This window comes from Vulpes vulpes, chromosome X (assembly GCF_048418805.1).
Source record: "Vulpes vulpes isolate BD-2025 chromosome X, VulVul3, whole genome shotgun sequence".
NCBI classification, from domain to species: domain Eukaryota; kingdom Metazoa; phylum Chordata; class Mammalia; order Carnivora; family Canidae; genus Vulpes; species Vulpes vulpes.
Window position 1 is genome coordinate 114326226 of NC_132796.1, and position 16113 is coordinate 114342338.

General features: G+C 45.2%; 1 protein-coding gene across 4 annotated transcripts in view; it reads left to right on the top strand.

The window, feature by feature from the left end:
• AFF2 (ALF transcription elongation factor 2) overlaps window positions 1-16113 on the top strand; it is a 466427-nt gene that overhangs the window by 431267 nt on the left and 19047 nt on the right. For all 4 annotated transcript variants that reach the window (XM_072744689.1, XM_072744692.1, XM_072744690.1 and 1 more), the window contains 5 exons: window positions 1404-2411; window positions 3977-4098; window positions 7432-7651; window positions 12205-12494; window positions 13048-13111. In XM_072744689.1, the coding sequence (XP_072600790.1) occupies window positions 1404-2411; window positions 3977-4098; window positions 7432-7651; window positions 12205-12494; window positions 13048-13111 (1704 nt within the window). The remainder of the gene's footprint in view (window positions 1-1403; window positions 2412-3976; window positions 4099-7431; window positions 7652-12204; window positions 12495-13047; window positions 13112-16113) is intronic.

A 16113-nucleotide genomic window follows, 5' to 3' on the forward strand; every position in this document is an offset into this window, starting at 1 on the left:
AATGGGATGGCTTTTTCAAATTTCGACTTGCATCCTCCAAATGTATTTGATCATAATTCACGAAAGCATTCAAAACGGCTCCCTACAATAGCAAAAATATACTTTTGAAATAAAAAACAAGGTGCTATCTTCTCCTCCCATCCTCTGTGAGTCCAGAATAACTCCTCAGCGCCCCCAAGGCTGCACCTCATGCAGCAAGCAGATCCCTCCAGGGTTCCATGCACACTTGCTTGTAATAATCGGAAAGGAATAGTGGAGAATGCAATAGTGCCAATCGGCTGTTTATTGTAGCCAGCACTGCTCGATCACGGGCCCTGGGCCGGGCACTGCGAGATGCTCTTGACCTGCACTTTTTTATTTTTTCCCCATAACACTTCTCTGGGGTCCTTGCGATTAGCATCCCCATTTTATGGATTAGAGAATAAGACTCTGAGAGGTTAATAAAGAACTTTCCCGAGATCTCCCAGGCAGACAGTGGTCAAGCCAGGACTGAAACCAGGGTCAGTGCACTGGCAGAGCTGGTGCCCCTGATCAACAGCGCCAGCCAACACGATTTCCCCGACCCTGGCCTGCATTGCTTTGTGTGTGCTGGAATCACAGCTACTCAAGTGTTTTTAATTCTCTCACCCTCTGTTGGCTGGTGCCATAAGCCTCAGCTGATTGGCTTTCAAAAGAAGAACAGTTCTAATAAAAATGATGGCTCTTTTAGTTCAACAGGCAGAATTCAGAGTTGGGAATCAAGCACCTGAATGGTACGCCTCATTTCCGTGGCTTAACAGCGGACACTAATGTCTGTGTGCATGTCCCCATAAATTGGTTATTGCCCATACACCGAGGAAAGTGAGGTGGTTTGGGGGAAGTCAAATCTTTTCATCCTTCAGTAAAAATAGAAAAGGCTTGTTCTTTTTGCAGTGAACTACAACATCACACAGGAAAAACTGGCACTTTGGCAGATAGAAAGCCTTTCCTTTTGAATTACACTTGAGGCACACTTACATTGCTTTTCGGGACCCGAGATCATTACCTCTGCCTCCTGGTGAGAGGTTGAGCAATGAGTCCCACCAGAGGATTTGGGGAACAGGTTTCCCTGCCAGGCCTCCATGCCCACCCTCTGGGAAAACTCTCTGTGAATAATTCTTTCCTTCCTGGCCAGAGTGGAAGCTGTTTTCAGAAGAGGAGTGGAAGTTCATTGAAATAAGTAGATTGGGGCTGGTTTATGGGGTATTTGTCTATCTGGATAATTTGATTAATTGAGATTCCATGTGTGTGTGTGTGTGCATGCTTCTAAATGTGTGAATGGGCACTTCACATCCACTGCTTTTATCAGCACTCAGTGTACTGAGAGTCCTTCCAGATCCTTCCAACATGTGAAATTCCTTCTTGCCGTTGTTTCTCATCTGCAGCCTGAGCCACCCTCAACTAACAAGTGGCAGTTGGATAAATGGCTTAACAAAGTGACATCCCAGAACAAGTCGTTTATTTGTGGCCAAAATGAAACACCCATGGAGACGCTTTCTGTGCCTCCTCCAATCATCCAGCCAATGGAAGTCCAGGTCAAAGTGAAGACAAACCCCAGCCAGGTCCTGGCTGAACCCAAAGAGAGGCCTCTCCTCAGTCTTATCAGGGAGAAAGCTCGTCCACGGCCTACCCAGAAAACTCCAGAAACAAAGGCTTTGAAGCATAAGTTGTCGACAACCATTGAGACAGCTTCTCAAAGGACAATTGGAAAAAAACAGCCCAAAAAAGTCGAGAAGAACACCAGCATTGATGAGTTTACCTGGCCCAAACCAAATATTACCAGCAGCACCCCCAAAGAAAAAGAAAGTGTGGAGCCTCCTGAGCCACCAAGAGGCCGCAACAAAGCCACTGCCCACAAACCAGTCCCTAGGAAGGAACCGAGGCCAAACATTCCCATGGCTGCCGAGAAAAAGAAGTACAGAGGGCCTGGCAAGATCGTGCCAAAGTCCCGGGAATTCATCGAAACGGATTCATCCACGTCCGATTCCAACACAGATCAAGAAGAGACCCTGCAGATCAAAGTCCTGCCTCCTTGCACTGCTCCTGGGGGCAATACTGCCAAATCCAAGGAAGCCTGTGGTGCCAGCCTGACCCTTGGCTCCTTAGTCAGCAGCAGCACCAACAACAGCGTAGCTGCCAGTAATGAGGATCCAGCTTTCTCACCCATCCCTGTCATGCAACCCGAGCTTCTGTCCCCTCTGCAAGATCAAGAGAACATGAAAAATCTCTGGGTGAAGATTGACCTTGGCCTGCTGTCTAGAGTACCTGGCCACCACGCACTGCCAGCAGCGCTGGCCAAGCCGGACCACAAGGAGACCGTGTCCAAGCCCAAGCGCCAGAGTGCTGCCGCGGCCACAGAGAAACCCATCCCTAAGGGCAAGCGTAAGCACAAGGTGAGCTGTGCCCCAGGGTTGGCCAAGGGATCACGAGCAGTGGCTCTCAGTTGGCTAAGTTGATCTTGAGCCTCATTTGCAAGGTCAACAGCAATGGTTTGCAGTTTCTGGTGAAGGCAGTGATGCTTTCCATGGGAAATGGAGTACTTGACATGACCTGGAAGGAGGTGTTAGGAATAGTCAGGGCTTGGCAGCCAAAGTGAAGAGTATCCTATATGGCACATGAGTGGTTATGATGTGTAGGAAAGAAGACTGTGGAGACTGTCCCTGGGATCAGTTTCTTAAGCTGCTCCTGCTTCTAGGACTCACGGGGCCACACCCCACAGTCCCCACCCCACACCAGCAGGGCACCCCAGTACTCCCAAGTGCCTCAACATGCCTTTTAATTTGTCCGGACACACGTCAGCATTCTTGCCCCCCAGTTATACTTCGATGCCCCCGGCTCCTAGCAGACGCACAGTCAGCCCAGCCTGCTGGCACCCTGAGCTGTGTGGTTGGCCCGACTTGTGGAAACCTCAGCTGCAAGACATTAGGGTCACAAACTATCAGCAGAAGGGCAGGGGTGCCTGGCTGGCTTGGTCAGTAGAGCACGCACGCTCAGTCTTGGCATCATGAGTTCGAGCCCCACATTGGGTACAGAGCTTACTTAAAAACAAAACAGAAAACTCTCATCAGGAGGGGAAATCCAGCATGGCCTCTTCCATTTCAAGTACATTAGTCTCATTTTGTTGTATCTCCAGACCTCAGGGCAGTTTTTTAGAGTAACAGCATCTCATGGTGATATTTGGGTAATATTACTTTTAACAGCTGCCATAGAAAGTCTGGGGCTCCTGCTTCTCACTGTTTCCCTGCTCTCAGGGATGACAGTGGTGCAAGCAGAGGCCAAAGCGTACCTTCAGAACCAGCATATGCGAAGGCATGCCTTGCACATGCATTTTTGCCTTGCATGTTGTTGATCCTTTAAGTGACCTTTATATGTAACCCACAAACCCCACGCTACTTGCATGCCTTTATGCCGTGTTAGAATTGCAGTGGGTTTTTTTAAACATTTTATTTATTTATTTATTTGAGAGAGATAGTGAGAGAGAGCACAAGCAGAGAGAAGGGCAGAGAGAGAAAGAGAGGGAGAAGCAGACTCCCCGCTGAGCAGGGAGCCCAACATGGGACTTGATCCCAGGACCCTGGGATCAGGACCTGGGCCAAAGGCAGATGCCTAACCGACTGAGCCACCCAGGTGCCTCAAGGTTGCAGTGGTAGTTTCTCTACTACTCATCTGTGGGGGCATGGTTGATGGAAGAAGGGTCTGAAAAATGATAAGTTCTCTTTACTTTGGGTAGGAGACTCCTGTGCCCCCCAATCTTTAATCAGAGGTTCACAGCATAGCACAGCTTGCTCAGATGCCAGCTCCTGGGCTGATTGCTTTTCTTTCTGATCAAAGGTGTGCATTTAACTCCCCTAGCTAATCTAGAAGTTAAAATAGAAGCAAACTGTCTACCTTGCTCATGGTTTTTAAATGTTTGCATGTGCCATGTATTTCAAGCTCTATATTTTTCTTCCCATTAAAGCCAACAGAAACTGCAGAGAAAATCCCTGAAAAGAAGCAACGCCTGGAGGAGGCCACCACTATCTGCCTGCTGCCACCCTGCATCTCACCAGCCCCACCCCACAAGCCTCCCAACGCTAAAGAGTGAGTTTGCCCTGTCTTCGTATCACCCCCTGATTGCTCAGACCCTTCAGAAATCTCAAAGCCTTTTGGTGGTGGTGGGGTTGGGGGGTTCCTATTTCAGAGGAATGGTAAGGAAGGAAACAAGAGTTGCCCAGCCCATCCTGACAGCTGACCCTGGCCACCAGTCCCGCAAGCATGGGATAAAGGGTGGAGTGCAGGCTGTCAGATTTTGCATGACTCCATGAGCTTTATAGCAAGATTTCTTGACTCCAACTAATGCGGAGGACCAAAATCAGCCAAAGCGAACTTTTAGCACAAAGGGGAGAGTATAAGGGGTAAGGGAGTTGAAAAGGACCAGCGCCCAGCCACACCTGTCACTCAAAGCAGATCACTGGCTTCTGGGCAACTTTCAGTGTAGTTGGTAATGAAAGCAGCCCCTTGGTCTTGACACTATGTCCCACTGCTGCTTCCACTTTGGTGCCATTCCTTAACCTCAGTACAGAGCTTGAGGACTAGGAGGTACATCCTGGCCTTGTCAGAGCCCAGGGGAAGGGGCTCTGACCCATTAGAGAAGGCCAGGGAGATGATATGTCTGGGAGTCGTCCTCCCCGAGGGGGTTGTGTGTCAGGGAAAACTGACTGGGGGTACATTGGTTAGTTCCAACCAGCTGGCACATCTGCTGCCTCTCCCACTTTGCGTAAAGTACCAGAGTCAGGTGGGAGGCCGCCCAGGCCCCTCCACACTCACATGGCCCCGGCCTTCCCTGGAGAGGTCCCAGCCTCTGTTGCTACCAAGTGTTGTGACCAAGTTCTTGCATCTTAGAAATACCACTTCATTAACAGTCACATTGGCTACTGGAAGTGTTCTGTCTGGATAATTATTTCCATAAATTTATTCACTGTTAGAGATTACTTCCATCAAAGACCAGTTACAGAGCCTATAAGCAGCCCAGAGCACAGAGGCAATGTGGCTAACTGCTGCTGACAATTGAGCTCCCAGATTCCTGTTTAACATCATTGTTCTGGTACCAGTCCACCGCAAATAAGACATTGGAAATAAGTTTTGGCTTACAGTTTAGATCCTTCTTGTTTTTGAGATAAAAGGTAGGAAAAGATCAATTCTCACTGTAGCCCCTTGGGATGATATGGAGACTGGGGCCCTGAGCTACCCCTTCCCCTGATGATCCATAGCTCTTTGTGTAGTGTGTCTATACCCCTGGTATAACTTTGCTTTGAAGCATCCCATCATGTACTCAGAGTTTTCAGAATGAGTAGTAGTTCTTCCTGTGGGCCAAGCTGATGAGTGAGCCAGGCCTGTGGGGAAGCCTGTTCCTTCCCCAGTGATCTCGTGTGGATCACCACAGCCCTCCTCCTTCCCTGGAGGATTGACTAAATGGCATGGCTGTGGTGGCTGTACGTCCCCAGTTCCCGGGCTTTGACCAGTTCAGGCCACCTGATGGCACAGGTGTTGCCTCAGCCATCAATGTCCAATGCTGGTCTCCCTTAGCAGCCCAGGGACCTGTCGCTTCTCCCATCTCATGAAAGAGACAAGAACAAGCATTAAGTACACGTCTAATAATTTGAATTTGTTCTTCACAAAATGGTGAAGGTTTTTGCAGTCTCTTCTTCTATTCTTCTTCACAAAATTCATGGTTTTTGCAGTCTCTCTTCTATTGTAGTCATTAGAAAAGCAGTGTTTACCTAGTAGCATTTCTCATTCAGGAAGGGCCTGGAGCAGATTCTCAGGCTTCTCAAACAAACCCAAGTCCATGGTAAAAAAAATCTCCATAGCCGAGAGAGAATGAAGTGAGGACTAGCCTCTCAGGGCTCTTCTCTTGGGAACCCTCTCCTCAACTGCCATCTAGTCCTTTGTGCCTTGTTGAGCCTCCAAATGAAAACCTTGGAAATTTGTATGGGACAGCATTTGCCTTTCTAAATGAATGTTCTAAACCCAGCAAAGATTGCCATGCCAGATTATGACAGCTGCAGCCCTCCATCATCCAACAGGAGGGCCCTGCTGAGTACACACACACACACACACACACACACACACACTGGTTCTACATGTCAAAGCACTTTTTAAAATCCATTGGCAAATATTTTTCTTAATTAATCTGAACTGATGAAGGTAGTGGCAGAAATAGCTAATGCTCTTAAATATTTTGCTGCTTGAACAAAAATTGATGTAGGGCCATGTTTATGAAACAAAAGATGAAGAAGATGGCGAATATTATTACAGTGGCAAATTTGGGCAACACAGTGGAAGGGGAACAAGGAGACTGCATTGACTCCCAGCATTTCAGGAAATCAGGCCACTGGAATGCTTGTTCATCTTTGATTTGTTGCCTTGAGATATTGCAAATCTATATTCCTAGACACTGACTGAAATTGACCAAGAGGAAAACATAAATTCTTGTTGACTTAATTTGCTATTGAAAATTGTAGTCGATAATCATGGAAAGTAAATGGCTGCACAGTGCAACCAGAGTTGTCTAAGAAAAGATTAAAATTCAAGTAATCTTCATTGATTAGGCTAAGACAGTAACTAAAATGAAAATCCATGACCCAATTACCATGTTAAGCAGCTAGCATAAGGTTTTAGTTGTTCTGTTTTATTTGAAGTCTCTGTCTCCTTGATGGTACCCATTTAATGGACAGATAAATCAGTCTGAAAGTGCGGGAGTACTTCCAGGACTACAGATGTCTTGTGACGATATGACAAAATCGTTTTCAAATGGGTTCTGTAAAGTGGAGTGCACGAGCACTCCAGTGGAACAACTTAAGGTCAGGGGCTTCTTATGCATTGGCGTGGCCATAGAGCATTTTGAACAGACAGTTCACAATGGGTCACAGACGTATTTAGTGTGTCACTGATAGCTGAGAAATGTACAAGTGTAATATTTCTTAAGAAAATATCCCTCCACTAATTGTTTATTGTACCATTTACTGTGTGATTAGGCAGTCAAGTCCTAGGGCAAAATAAGTAGGGACCGTCCTAAAAAAATTGACAGGATTAAAGTCTGCATTGGATTTTCCATAAAAAATCTAATTAAGAGGAATCTTGAAAGGTTGCAAATATCACACTGTAGCACCCTCCATTAGACGTCTACATGTATCATGGAGTTCTGCTTCAAAGACATGTGTTTATTCTTGGATACATATATTTGCGTTTGTTTATAGCAATATTTCTCTATCAGTATCTCTGTCAATGTGTGTTTTTATATATACTCTTCACCATAGGTAAAGGACCATCAACTAAAATAGTGCTTAAGCTGAGAAAGTACTAGCATCATGGGGAGAAAAGCATGAGGGGGAGGGAAAACTTTGTGACACTCTACACTTTTTGTTTACACAGAAACAATTCATCCAGGAGAGCGAATAGAAGGAAAGAAGAAAAGCTGTTTCCTCCTCCACTTTCCCCACTGCCGGAGGACCCTCCACGCCGCAGAAACAGTGGCAGCAATGGCCCCTTTGGTCAAGACAAAAACATCCCCATTGTTGGACATATCACCTCTACCAAACCTAAGAGGAATGAAGGCAAATTCTGTGCTACTTTCAAAGGGATATCCGTAAATGTAAGCATCTCGGAAGAAATATTATAATCATCAGGTAGAGACGAGTTGACCCAGCTTGTCTAACTGGATGTGACTGCAAGGGGCTGAGAGGAAGAGGCAGAGAGAAAAGTATACAGAAATATACAAATTCTGCATCATTTCAAACCTTGATTATTCTAACATAGGATGAATTTTTCATCCAGATTATTATGTCGAGACTCAGGGCTTTGGACATCCTTTGGTCCAATATTTTCATATCTCGATAGTGGGGACACTTCCAAAATAGTGATCACAACATCGGGCCCAGTGTGCAGGCACTGATCATTTAGTGAATGAAAGAACAAATAGATGGGGTGGGGTTGCCCAAGGTCACTGAATTGGGGCTGGAACTCCCAGATGCATCTTCCCACCACCCAGCTTAGCAGGTGTGAATGGAGTTCAAAATAGTGACTCAAAAGGCTGGAATTTAAAAGATAAATCCGTTGCTAAAAGCCACACAACTGTGGTTCTAATCTCAACTAGAGAATTACCCAGCCCTTTGGATTTTCTGCACTGCTGCTCCATTAGCATAGAAAAATGAGACTTTGTATCACTTTCCACATTCACTTGATCTTTCCATCTGTCTCAGGTATAGGTACCTGAAGCACAGAAGCCACAAACCAAGTGTCGCCAGTGAATATTAATGGCAAATACATCTGCTTTTCCATGTAAATGCATCTATGTGCAGATGTAGCATCCATATGCATCTGGTCTCCTTTAAGTGTAATATAAAAGAGCAAATATGTGAAAATCAATGAGCTTTTGAATGTCTTGAGGCCAACCTGGTGGACTCTAAACCAAGAGCGCCAATTTGCCACTCCATAAAAAGCCATGAGGCCTCTGAGCTTGAAGGACTCCAACGGGGAGTCCTCCATCATCTGAAATGACTGGCATGGCATGCATATCTAGGCAAATTTCATCACTGGTATAGAGAAATTATACTATTATAAAATAGTCATTTTCCATACAAAATTGTGTGTATGCATGTGAGCGCCCACATAATATTTGCATTCACATTTAAAAATGCTGACTTTGTTAGAAATTAAACCATCTATTCTAAACAGTAATTATACTATCAATCCCATTTTTCATACTGAATGTAATTAATACTGTAAACTCCAACGGGGGCTCTTTTCTACCACGAGCTTTGGGAGGGCATATGCCATACCTAGGCAATTCTCTATACAGTGCCTGGTATATTGGCACAAAGAATTAGATGCTTAATACAGTTGTGATCATGACAGTGGTAATGCTTAAAAGAATCTGCAAAGTCATTTCTACAAGAGCTAAAAGCTGCTAGGGAAACCCAATAAATACAGTTACATCTGCACCTAGAAAGGGATTGTCCTTCTTAAGGAAATCACTGGAATCTTCCATGAGAAGTCATGACTGGCTTCCCATTGCCCCTTCTTTGGCCACTTCTTCTTTTCATAAATGGCTTGGAAGCTGGAAGATGAGTACATTTTTGGCCTAGCTTGGGAGTTAAGAGACTTGGTGCACGGTGCTAAAACTGCAGCAGGTTTTCTGTGGCCTTGGGCAAATTAGGAAACCTCTCCGAGTCCATAAAATGAGTGGATTTGACTAGATGATTGATAAGGCTTTTTCCACCTCCCAAAGTGTTTTCAATCTTGTGTTCTCAGTGTCTTCTGTATTCTACTTTTGCATGAAGTCTTGTCTTTTGACTCAGTGGTTGGCTGAGCATGGACAGAGGACATGTTCATATAACTTGCATGATCATGGTTGCAGTCAGACTCACCAGGGATGACATGAGTGTTATGTGCACAGTGGATGCAGTACTTCAGAGTCCTTGACATGTATCTTGACCATAGAGATGAGTGGGACCGTCTGGGGCTGACTCCACTGTTTGGTCTGAGCCATCTGGCTTTGGCAGTAGAAACATGGAGCTGGCTTGGGAATTTTAGAAACCTTCGATGTTTTTATGTGTTTGGGTCAAATAAAATCCATGCTGATTTGTCAACTGTTTTCTCCCTGTCCATCATAACGATTTTTAGATGTGTTAGCCTCTCACCACCTTTCTCTCAGTGATAAGAATTTCTGATAATCAGAAGATCCAGGATCAAGGAGAAAAGATAGACTTGTGGATGTAAGAAATGGTCACATTTGGCTGCTGTTTTTAAACTGACCCTTTTGATGAAGGCAGGTATAAGTGCATGCACTCAGCAAATTACTGGGAGCATGAGGCTGTGGGGCAGGGGGATGGGGTGAGGTAGTGAAGTCATAAATCAGAGATGGCTCCCGTGTTCAGAGAGCTCTCAGTTGAAGGCCAGCAATGAGACATGTGCTCAAAAAACCCCACGATATAAAATGGCTGCTGATTGGTGTTATGGAGAGGCATTAAGACAGATTTCAGATCTCTAAAGGGACCAAGGGGAATTAAAGCACTTCCGGCTGTAGACATGAGGTGGCTTTCTTGGAGGAGAAGGCAATTTGTTGATCTGGGCCTCAGTAGATGAGTCCAGTTCAGAAATGAATGAGGTGGTTAAACAAAATGTGATCTGTCCATACAATGGAATATCATTCAGCTTTGAAACGGAAGGAAATTCTGACCCCATGCTATAACACGGATGAACCTTAAAAACTTGATGATGAGTAAAATACACCAGTTGTGTGCATTTTACCACAATTCTTTTTTTAATTAAAAAGTAGAGAAAATTATCACGAGGTGAAAAAAGAAAAGCCATGAAGGGGAAGTTCTTTCAACTCTAAGACTCCACATGAACCAAAGCAAGAAAGTGAAGAAAGCGGAGTGTGTTCAGTTTGGGAGAAGGCCCATGGGAATAAGTAGTGGGAGGTAAAGTGGAAAGCTGATGCCAGATCAGGAAGGACCTTACAGGCCAGCAAAGAGCTCAGCCTTGGGTTTGTGTTTGGTTGCAAGGTGGTGAGATACATGGAGCTTTGTGTAAGAAGCTCAGGCTGGCCGGCAGCAGATTGAGAGTGGATTGGGAAAGCTATCTCAGAGGTCGGGGGTCCAGCCCCGAGGTTGATGGTCTCAGGCAGAAGCCACGAGGATCTGCACTTGGAGGCTTCAAAGGAGGAAGAGACTGATCTGAGAAATAGTGGGAAGATGCAATGAATAGGACTTTGTAATTGATTGGATAAGGGTAATGGAGAGGAAGAAATTCAAGATGAAATAAAGCAGTAAAATTCACTTTATTTTGATGCTCTTTTCAAAAGAGTTTTAGGAACATTATCATTTTTTTTTGACATGGAGGAATTTACAGAACTTCAATATACAGAGCTGATTAGAGCAGCTCAGATGGAAGGCAAGGTGGGGAGTACACTGGTTCTAATGCTCCTAGCCCGGGGATGACCACAGCCCCCTTACTGACATGGAGAAACCCAGCCTCAGGGGTGGGGAAGACCATCCTGCCATTAACAGAAAGAGGAAACTGATTTAGTTATCAATTTGATTTCAGGGCAATTTGAGGTGTTAATGGGCCATCTTGGTGATAATGATCCAGCGGTGATCACTGCACATCTGGGGCTTTAGAGAGAGGGTAAGATTGAGGTTTCCATTTGGCAGTGATCTGTGTATTGTCAGATCTGCGCTAACAGATACAAGATCAGCAGATCCTGTCAAGGTCAAGAAAGAAGAGATCTGAGGAATAAACCTCAGGAGATACCAACCTTAGGGAGATACCAACTCAGAAGAGCAGAAGGAGGAGGAGGCGCAGTGGCAAGCATGATCAGAGGTAGAACAGTCAGGATCACCCACTGTTGCCAGGTGGGGAGGGCGGAGTCTACCATGTGAACACAGCCCGTGGTCTCCTGACACACACTGTCACAGAAGTACAGATCTTGCCACCTACTTTTTTCATCTGGAGTCCATTCTTCCCATGGCAATGACAGTTCTAGTGAACCCCAGAAGCCTCTTCCCCCATTTGGTTTTTGATCTGGTCAAAATGAGCTTTTATCATCCCAAGACTTCAAAATGAGGAGGCACTCATGTAATGTTCACATGGCCAGACTTCAGTCAAGGCGTCAAAGAACAAAAGGGCAGCTTCAGCCTTGCTTCCAGGGTATAAGGCCTGGTTTGCTGCACTGGATTTGATATTTTGCAGAGTGACTGGAGTACTTTATTTACCCTAGTGAAAGTTTCTGTTCCCTTGTCAAAAATACAGATATCAGGGTTACCTCTTTCTCTCCCTCTCTCTCTCTCTCTCTCTCTCTCTCTCTCTCTCTCTCTCTCATATGCTCACTCTTGCCCTGTCTTCTCTCTCCTTCCTCCTATGTCTTTCCCTCCTCTCCCCACCTACATCTCCTGCCAGATTTGCCAATGGTTGTCTTCATGGGATCATGAGGCTTATGTAATCATAGCACCTGAGTAGCTTGGTGATTGGTGTCATCACAGAACAAAAGCTGGTGATATACCAGGGTCACCTGTTTATTCTCAAGCTGTATGCATTGTTTTCTTTCTTTTGCCTTGTTTCCTAATGTGCTCAGCATCCAAAGTATATATGAAAAGATGTCCCAAGAGGCTGGACCTTATGGCAACTGTTTGTCCTTTTTCCCAGGATGGAGACACTCCAAAAAAGACAGCCTCTGCCACCGTCACGGTCACCAACACTGCTATTGCCACTGTCACTGCTACTGCCATTGTCACCGCCACTGTCACGGCCACTGCAACTACCACTGCCACAGCCACTACCACGACCACTACCACAACCATTTCCACCATCACCTCTACCATCACTACTGGCCTCATGGACAGCAGTCACCTGGAGATGGCATCCTGGGCGGCCCTGCCTCTTCTGTCCAGTAGCACCGCCAACGTCCGGAGACCCAAGCTAACCTTTGATGACTCGTATGTTGTCCCCAGATTATCATGGGCATGGTGTGAGAGTGGGGAATGGGGGTGGGTGCAGGCAGTCTGGCTTTTCTAGCACCGTGCACATGCCACTCAAAGTAAAACTCAGTGGCAACTCCTCCTCCCTACGCACCTCTGTCCCCACCAAGACATGTCTTTTGGTCCATTGTAGTCATGAAGATCTTTGACCATTTCCAAGGACAGGTGCTTCATTCTAGGTCGCTTTGTCCCCCTTTCTTATCTGTGTTCTCAGATTGGACAGTGTGCTAGCAGCAGCTCAGTTCATTGGGGTCCACTGAATATTTGCACAGTGGAATGGTTGGGTTGGAGGGGGCACTTATTAATCCCAATGGGCCATCATGTACTTCACATCCCACTGCCAGGCTTCTTTTGAGGTTGGTGATTCTATGAATGATTGCACTCACCTAGCCTTTCGAAGGCACTATATTAGGATGGATTTCAAGCAAAACCACTTGTGGCTCTTCATTCTTTCAATGAAAAGATGAGATGCTGGTTGTTGAAAGAGCCCGTTTTTTTTTTTTTTCTTTAGGGTTCACAACGCTGATTATTACATGCAAGAGGCAAAGAAGCTCAAGCACAAAGCTGATGCGCTGGTAGGTTTTCCCTCTCATAGTGTTCCTCCCATTGTGTTGTTGTGCTCTGAAGGGAAACAGAGCTAGCTGACTTTACAAATAGGTCAAACTTCCTCATTGCTACTCCGACATAGGGAGATTGGGGCTAGTTAATTCCTTACCCAAGAGTTCCCAAGTTCTTGCCATATACTGTTGTTGGATTTCACATGAATCTGAAACGACTTTTGAAACCACCCTGGAGCAAGTGGGAACTCCCACTGGTTCCAATAAATCAGGACTGGTATGGGCAGAGAGCAGGTCGTGGGGAGCTGGTCAAGTGGACCCCAAAATTGGCTTGGGGAAGCCCAGGCATGTAGAAAACAAACACAGCCCCGTGCTGCGTTGATGACATGTTTCTAGACCAAGGCCTGTAGCCAGGCTAGGCCCCTACACAGACAAGGGAAGTTCTGTCATCCGGAGTTCTGAGGATGCATGGACCCTGCTGCCTCTGAGGGTCTTGGCCACTGGGATCAATGATGAGCTCAGCATATGGAATTATCTTGATTGCTCCTCCTAACTGGGGGTCTCAACCACCTGTTATAATTACTTGGGAGGGCTTTAAAACAAACCTGATTCCCAAGCCATACCCCAGACAAATGGACTGAAAATTTCTGAGACGGGGGCCCAGACATGGATATTTACACTCTCTGCTGCCCTGGAGAGTGCACTGGCTCAGTTCAGAGTACTCACCTTTGAGTGAACCCGAGCACAATTAGAGGTATTAGTCCAACTCCATTATTTAAAAAAAAAAAAAAAAAAAAAAAACAGAAACAACAGCAACAACAAAAACGGTATCCTCCATCATGGCAGTGTGTCCATCCAAGACTTAGCTGACCCACGGTGTTTGACACCGGTGTGGGGCTGTGCTCGAGTACCACAACAGCCCCTGCACTATGACTCATGTCCCCATCAACTATGTCTGTTGCTTCCCTACTTCCTGTCATATTCTCACCATGGTCCAGATTGCTCTGGTATGGTCTACAGCTAACCTTTCTGTGGTATAAACTGGCCTTTGAAAGCTATTGTCCCCTGCTCCTGCAGACAAAAATGACAAGGCAGGCTAGGTGCCTGCTCCCCTCGAGATGCTGGGGAGACTGCCTGGGTGCATCGTCTGGGCAGCCAGAGATTTGGAAGGCACTGGGTGGCAGTGCTGCTGTCTTGAAGACCAGTGGTCTTCTCTGCATGTCCCTAACTGCGGCACCACATGGTCCTGGAGATGACCCTGTCCAAATCAGGGCAAGAGATCACATACATGTGCCCTTGAAAAGCTGGCCTGTGGGCTCATGATGAGTGGGGCACACATGTGAGACCACGTAGGAAAGATTCAGAATGGAGAAAAATCAGAGCCACAGAAATACGTACAAAGGATTCAATGAACCAACATCACTCTGTACCTTCCAGGCTCATGTTTATGTATAGCCCTAAAATCACTTTTGGTCCAAGCAATTTAGAAAATGCATTTTAACTTGGAGAGATTCCATTCCTCCATGGGGTGCAAAGACCAGTTTTGGAGGACAAAGTCAAAAAGCCAGACATTACAATGGTGCCCCACCCTACAGGCTACAGTATGTGAAGAGATACTGAGTATATTTTTGGTATTTAAATTTCGGTGGAGATGTGTGAAAAATATATCTCAAATAGCTCCCACAGTGGCTGTTGGGGAGGCAGTGATGATGGAAACAATGATTGAGAAACACTCATTTAGAGGAAACTATCTTTGCTAGGTTCATGTTTGTCCCAGAGCTGGAAGCCCCCCTGTAGTCTGAACCCCTCACTTTATGGATGGAAAAACTGAGGTTCTGAACCACCGATTGGCACTATGGCCGTGTAATCTTCTCTCTGGACTTCAATTTCTCCTTTTGGAAAAAGAGAGGTTTGGTTCAGGAGAGCTTTAAGAAGCTTTCCAGCTATGGGTTTGTGAATGAAAAGTCACTTCGAAAAATCAGGATGCAAAGATTAATTTCCCCATAGGAGAGTCAGTCAGAGCTCGATTACCGCAGAAAATGATCTTGTATGGCACAAGAAGGAGATAGTTTGCAAATACACGTGTAGGTTTTTATAAAATCACTTTGAATTTGGTTGAAACCAATATTCTTCCACAAGAGCTTACAGTAAGGCAACCGCAGAATTCCTGCAGTGTGTAAAAGCTGAAGAACATTTATTGTAAGGAGAGTCATTTACAACAAGCGGTTCTGCAGGACCTGTAACTCATCATTTTATAGTTGTACTTAATCCTTTGCCAGAGACAGCCACTCTGCCATTTTGAGAATTGAAACCTTCACAGTTGCAAGAAAATATTTTGATAAAAAGTATACAAGAAAAATAAAATAGCTAAATCTGCATTATATTGGTTCTTTTACATAAAATTCTCTATTAGTAGAATTCTTACATCCAGCTATCAAAAATTGAAAACATTAAATACTGTTATAAAATACTCACTATAAAAGTGTCATATATAATATTCATTACACATAAAAAAGAAATCAGTATGTCTAAGTCAGTTTAATCATGACCATTATCAGGGCTAAAACCTTTTGCAATAAAATTTTACTAAACTAAAATATTTAGGAGTGCTATATTTTTTGGCGTTTTGACACACTATTTCAGACCATCATTTACAATGAAAGTGATGTGATTATTGTCAAGAGTCACACGGAAGCTTCACATTTTTCATGACAATAGCATCAATTTATTACTCGTTTCCTGGAGGTGGGGTTGATGTGCTCCCCAAGAGTTCCAAGCAAAGACTGTATATGTCAGGTGTCCCTGAGGCTTAAAAAGAACAGAGTGCCATTTGCATGCTCTGTCTGGAGGACGCTACAATGCCCAGTGCAGTCAACTCAAAGGACAGAAACTAGTCAAGGCAATGACTTGCATTCTGGTCCACCAAAAACTAATCACAACAGCAACAGCACCACAAATACGTTACAAAACCACACACGATCCCTTGGCTGCATTTTTCTCTTCTCTCCCATCCTCGGTGT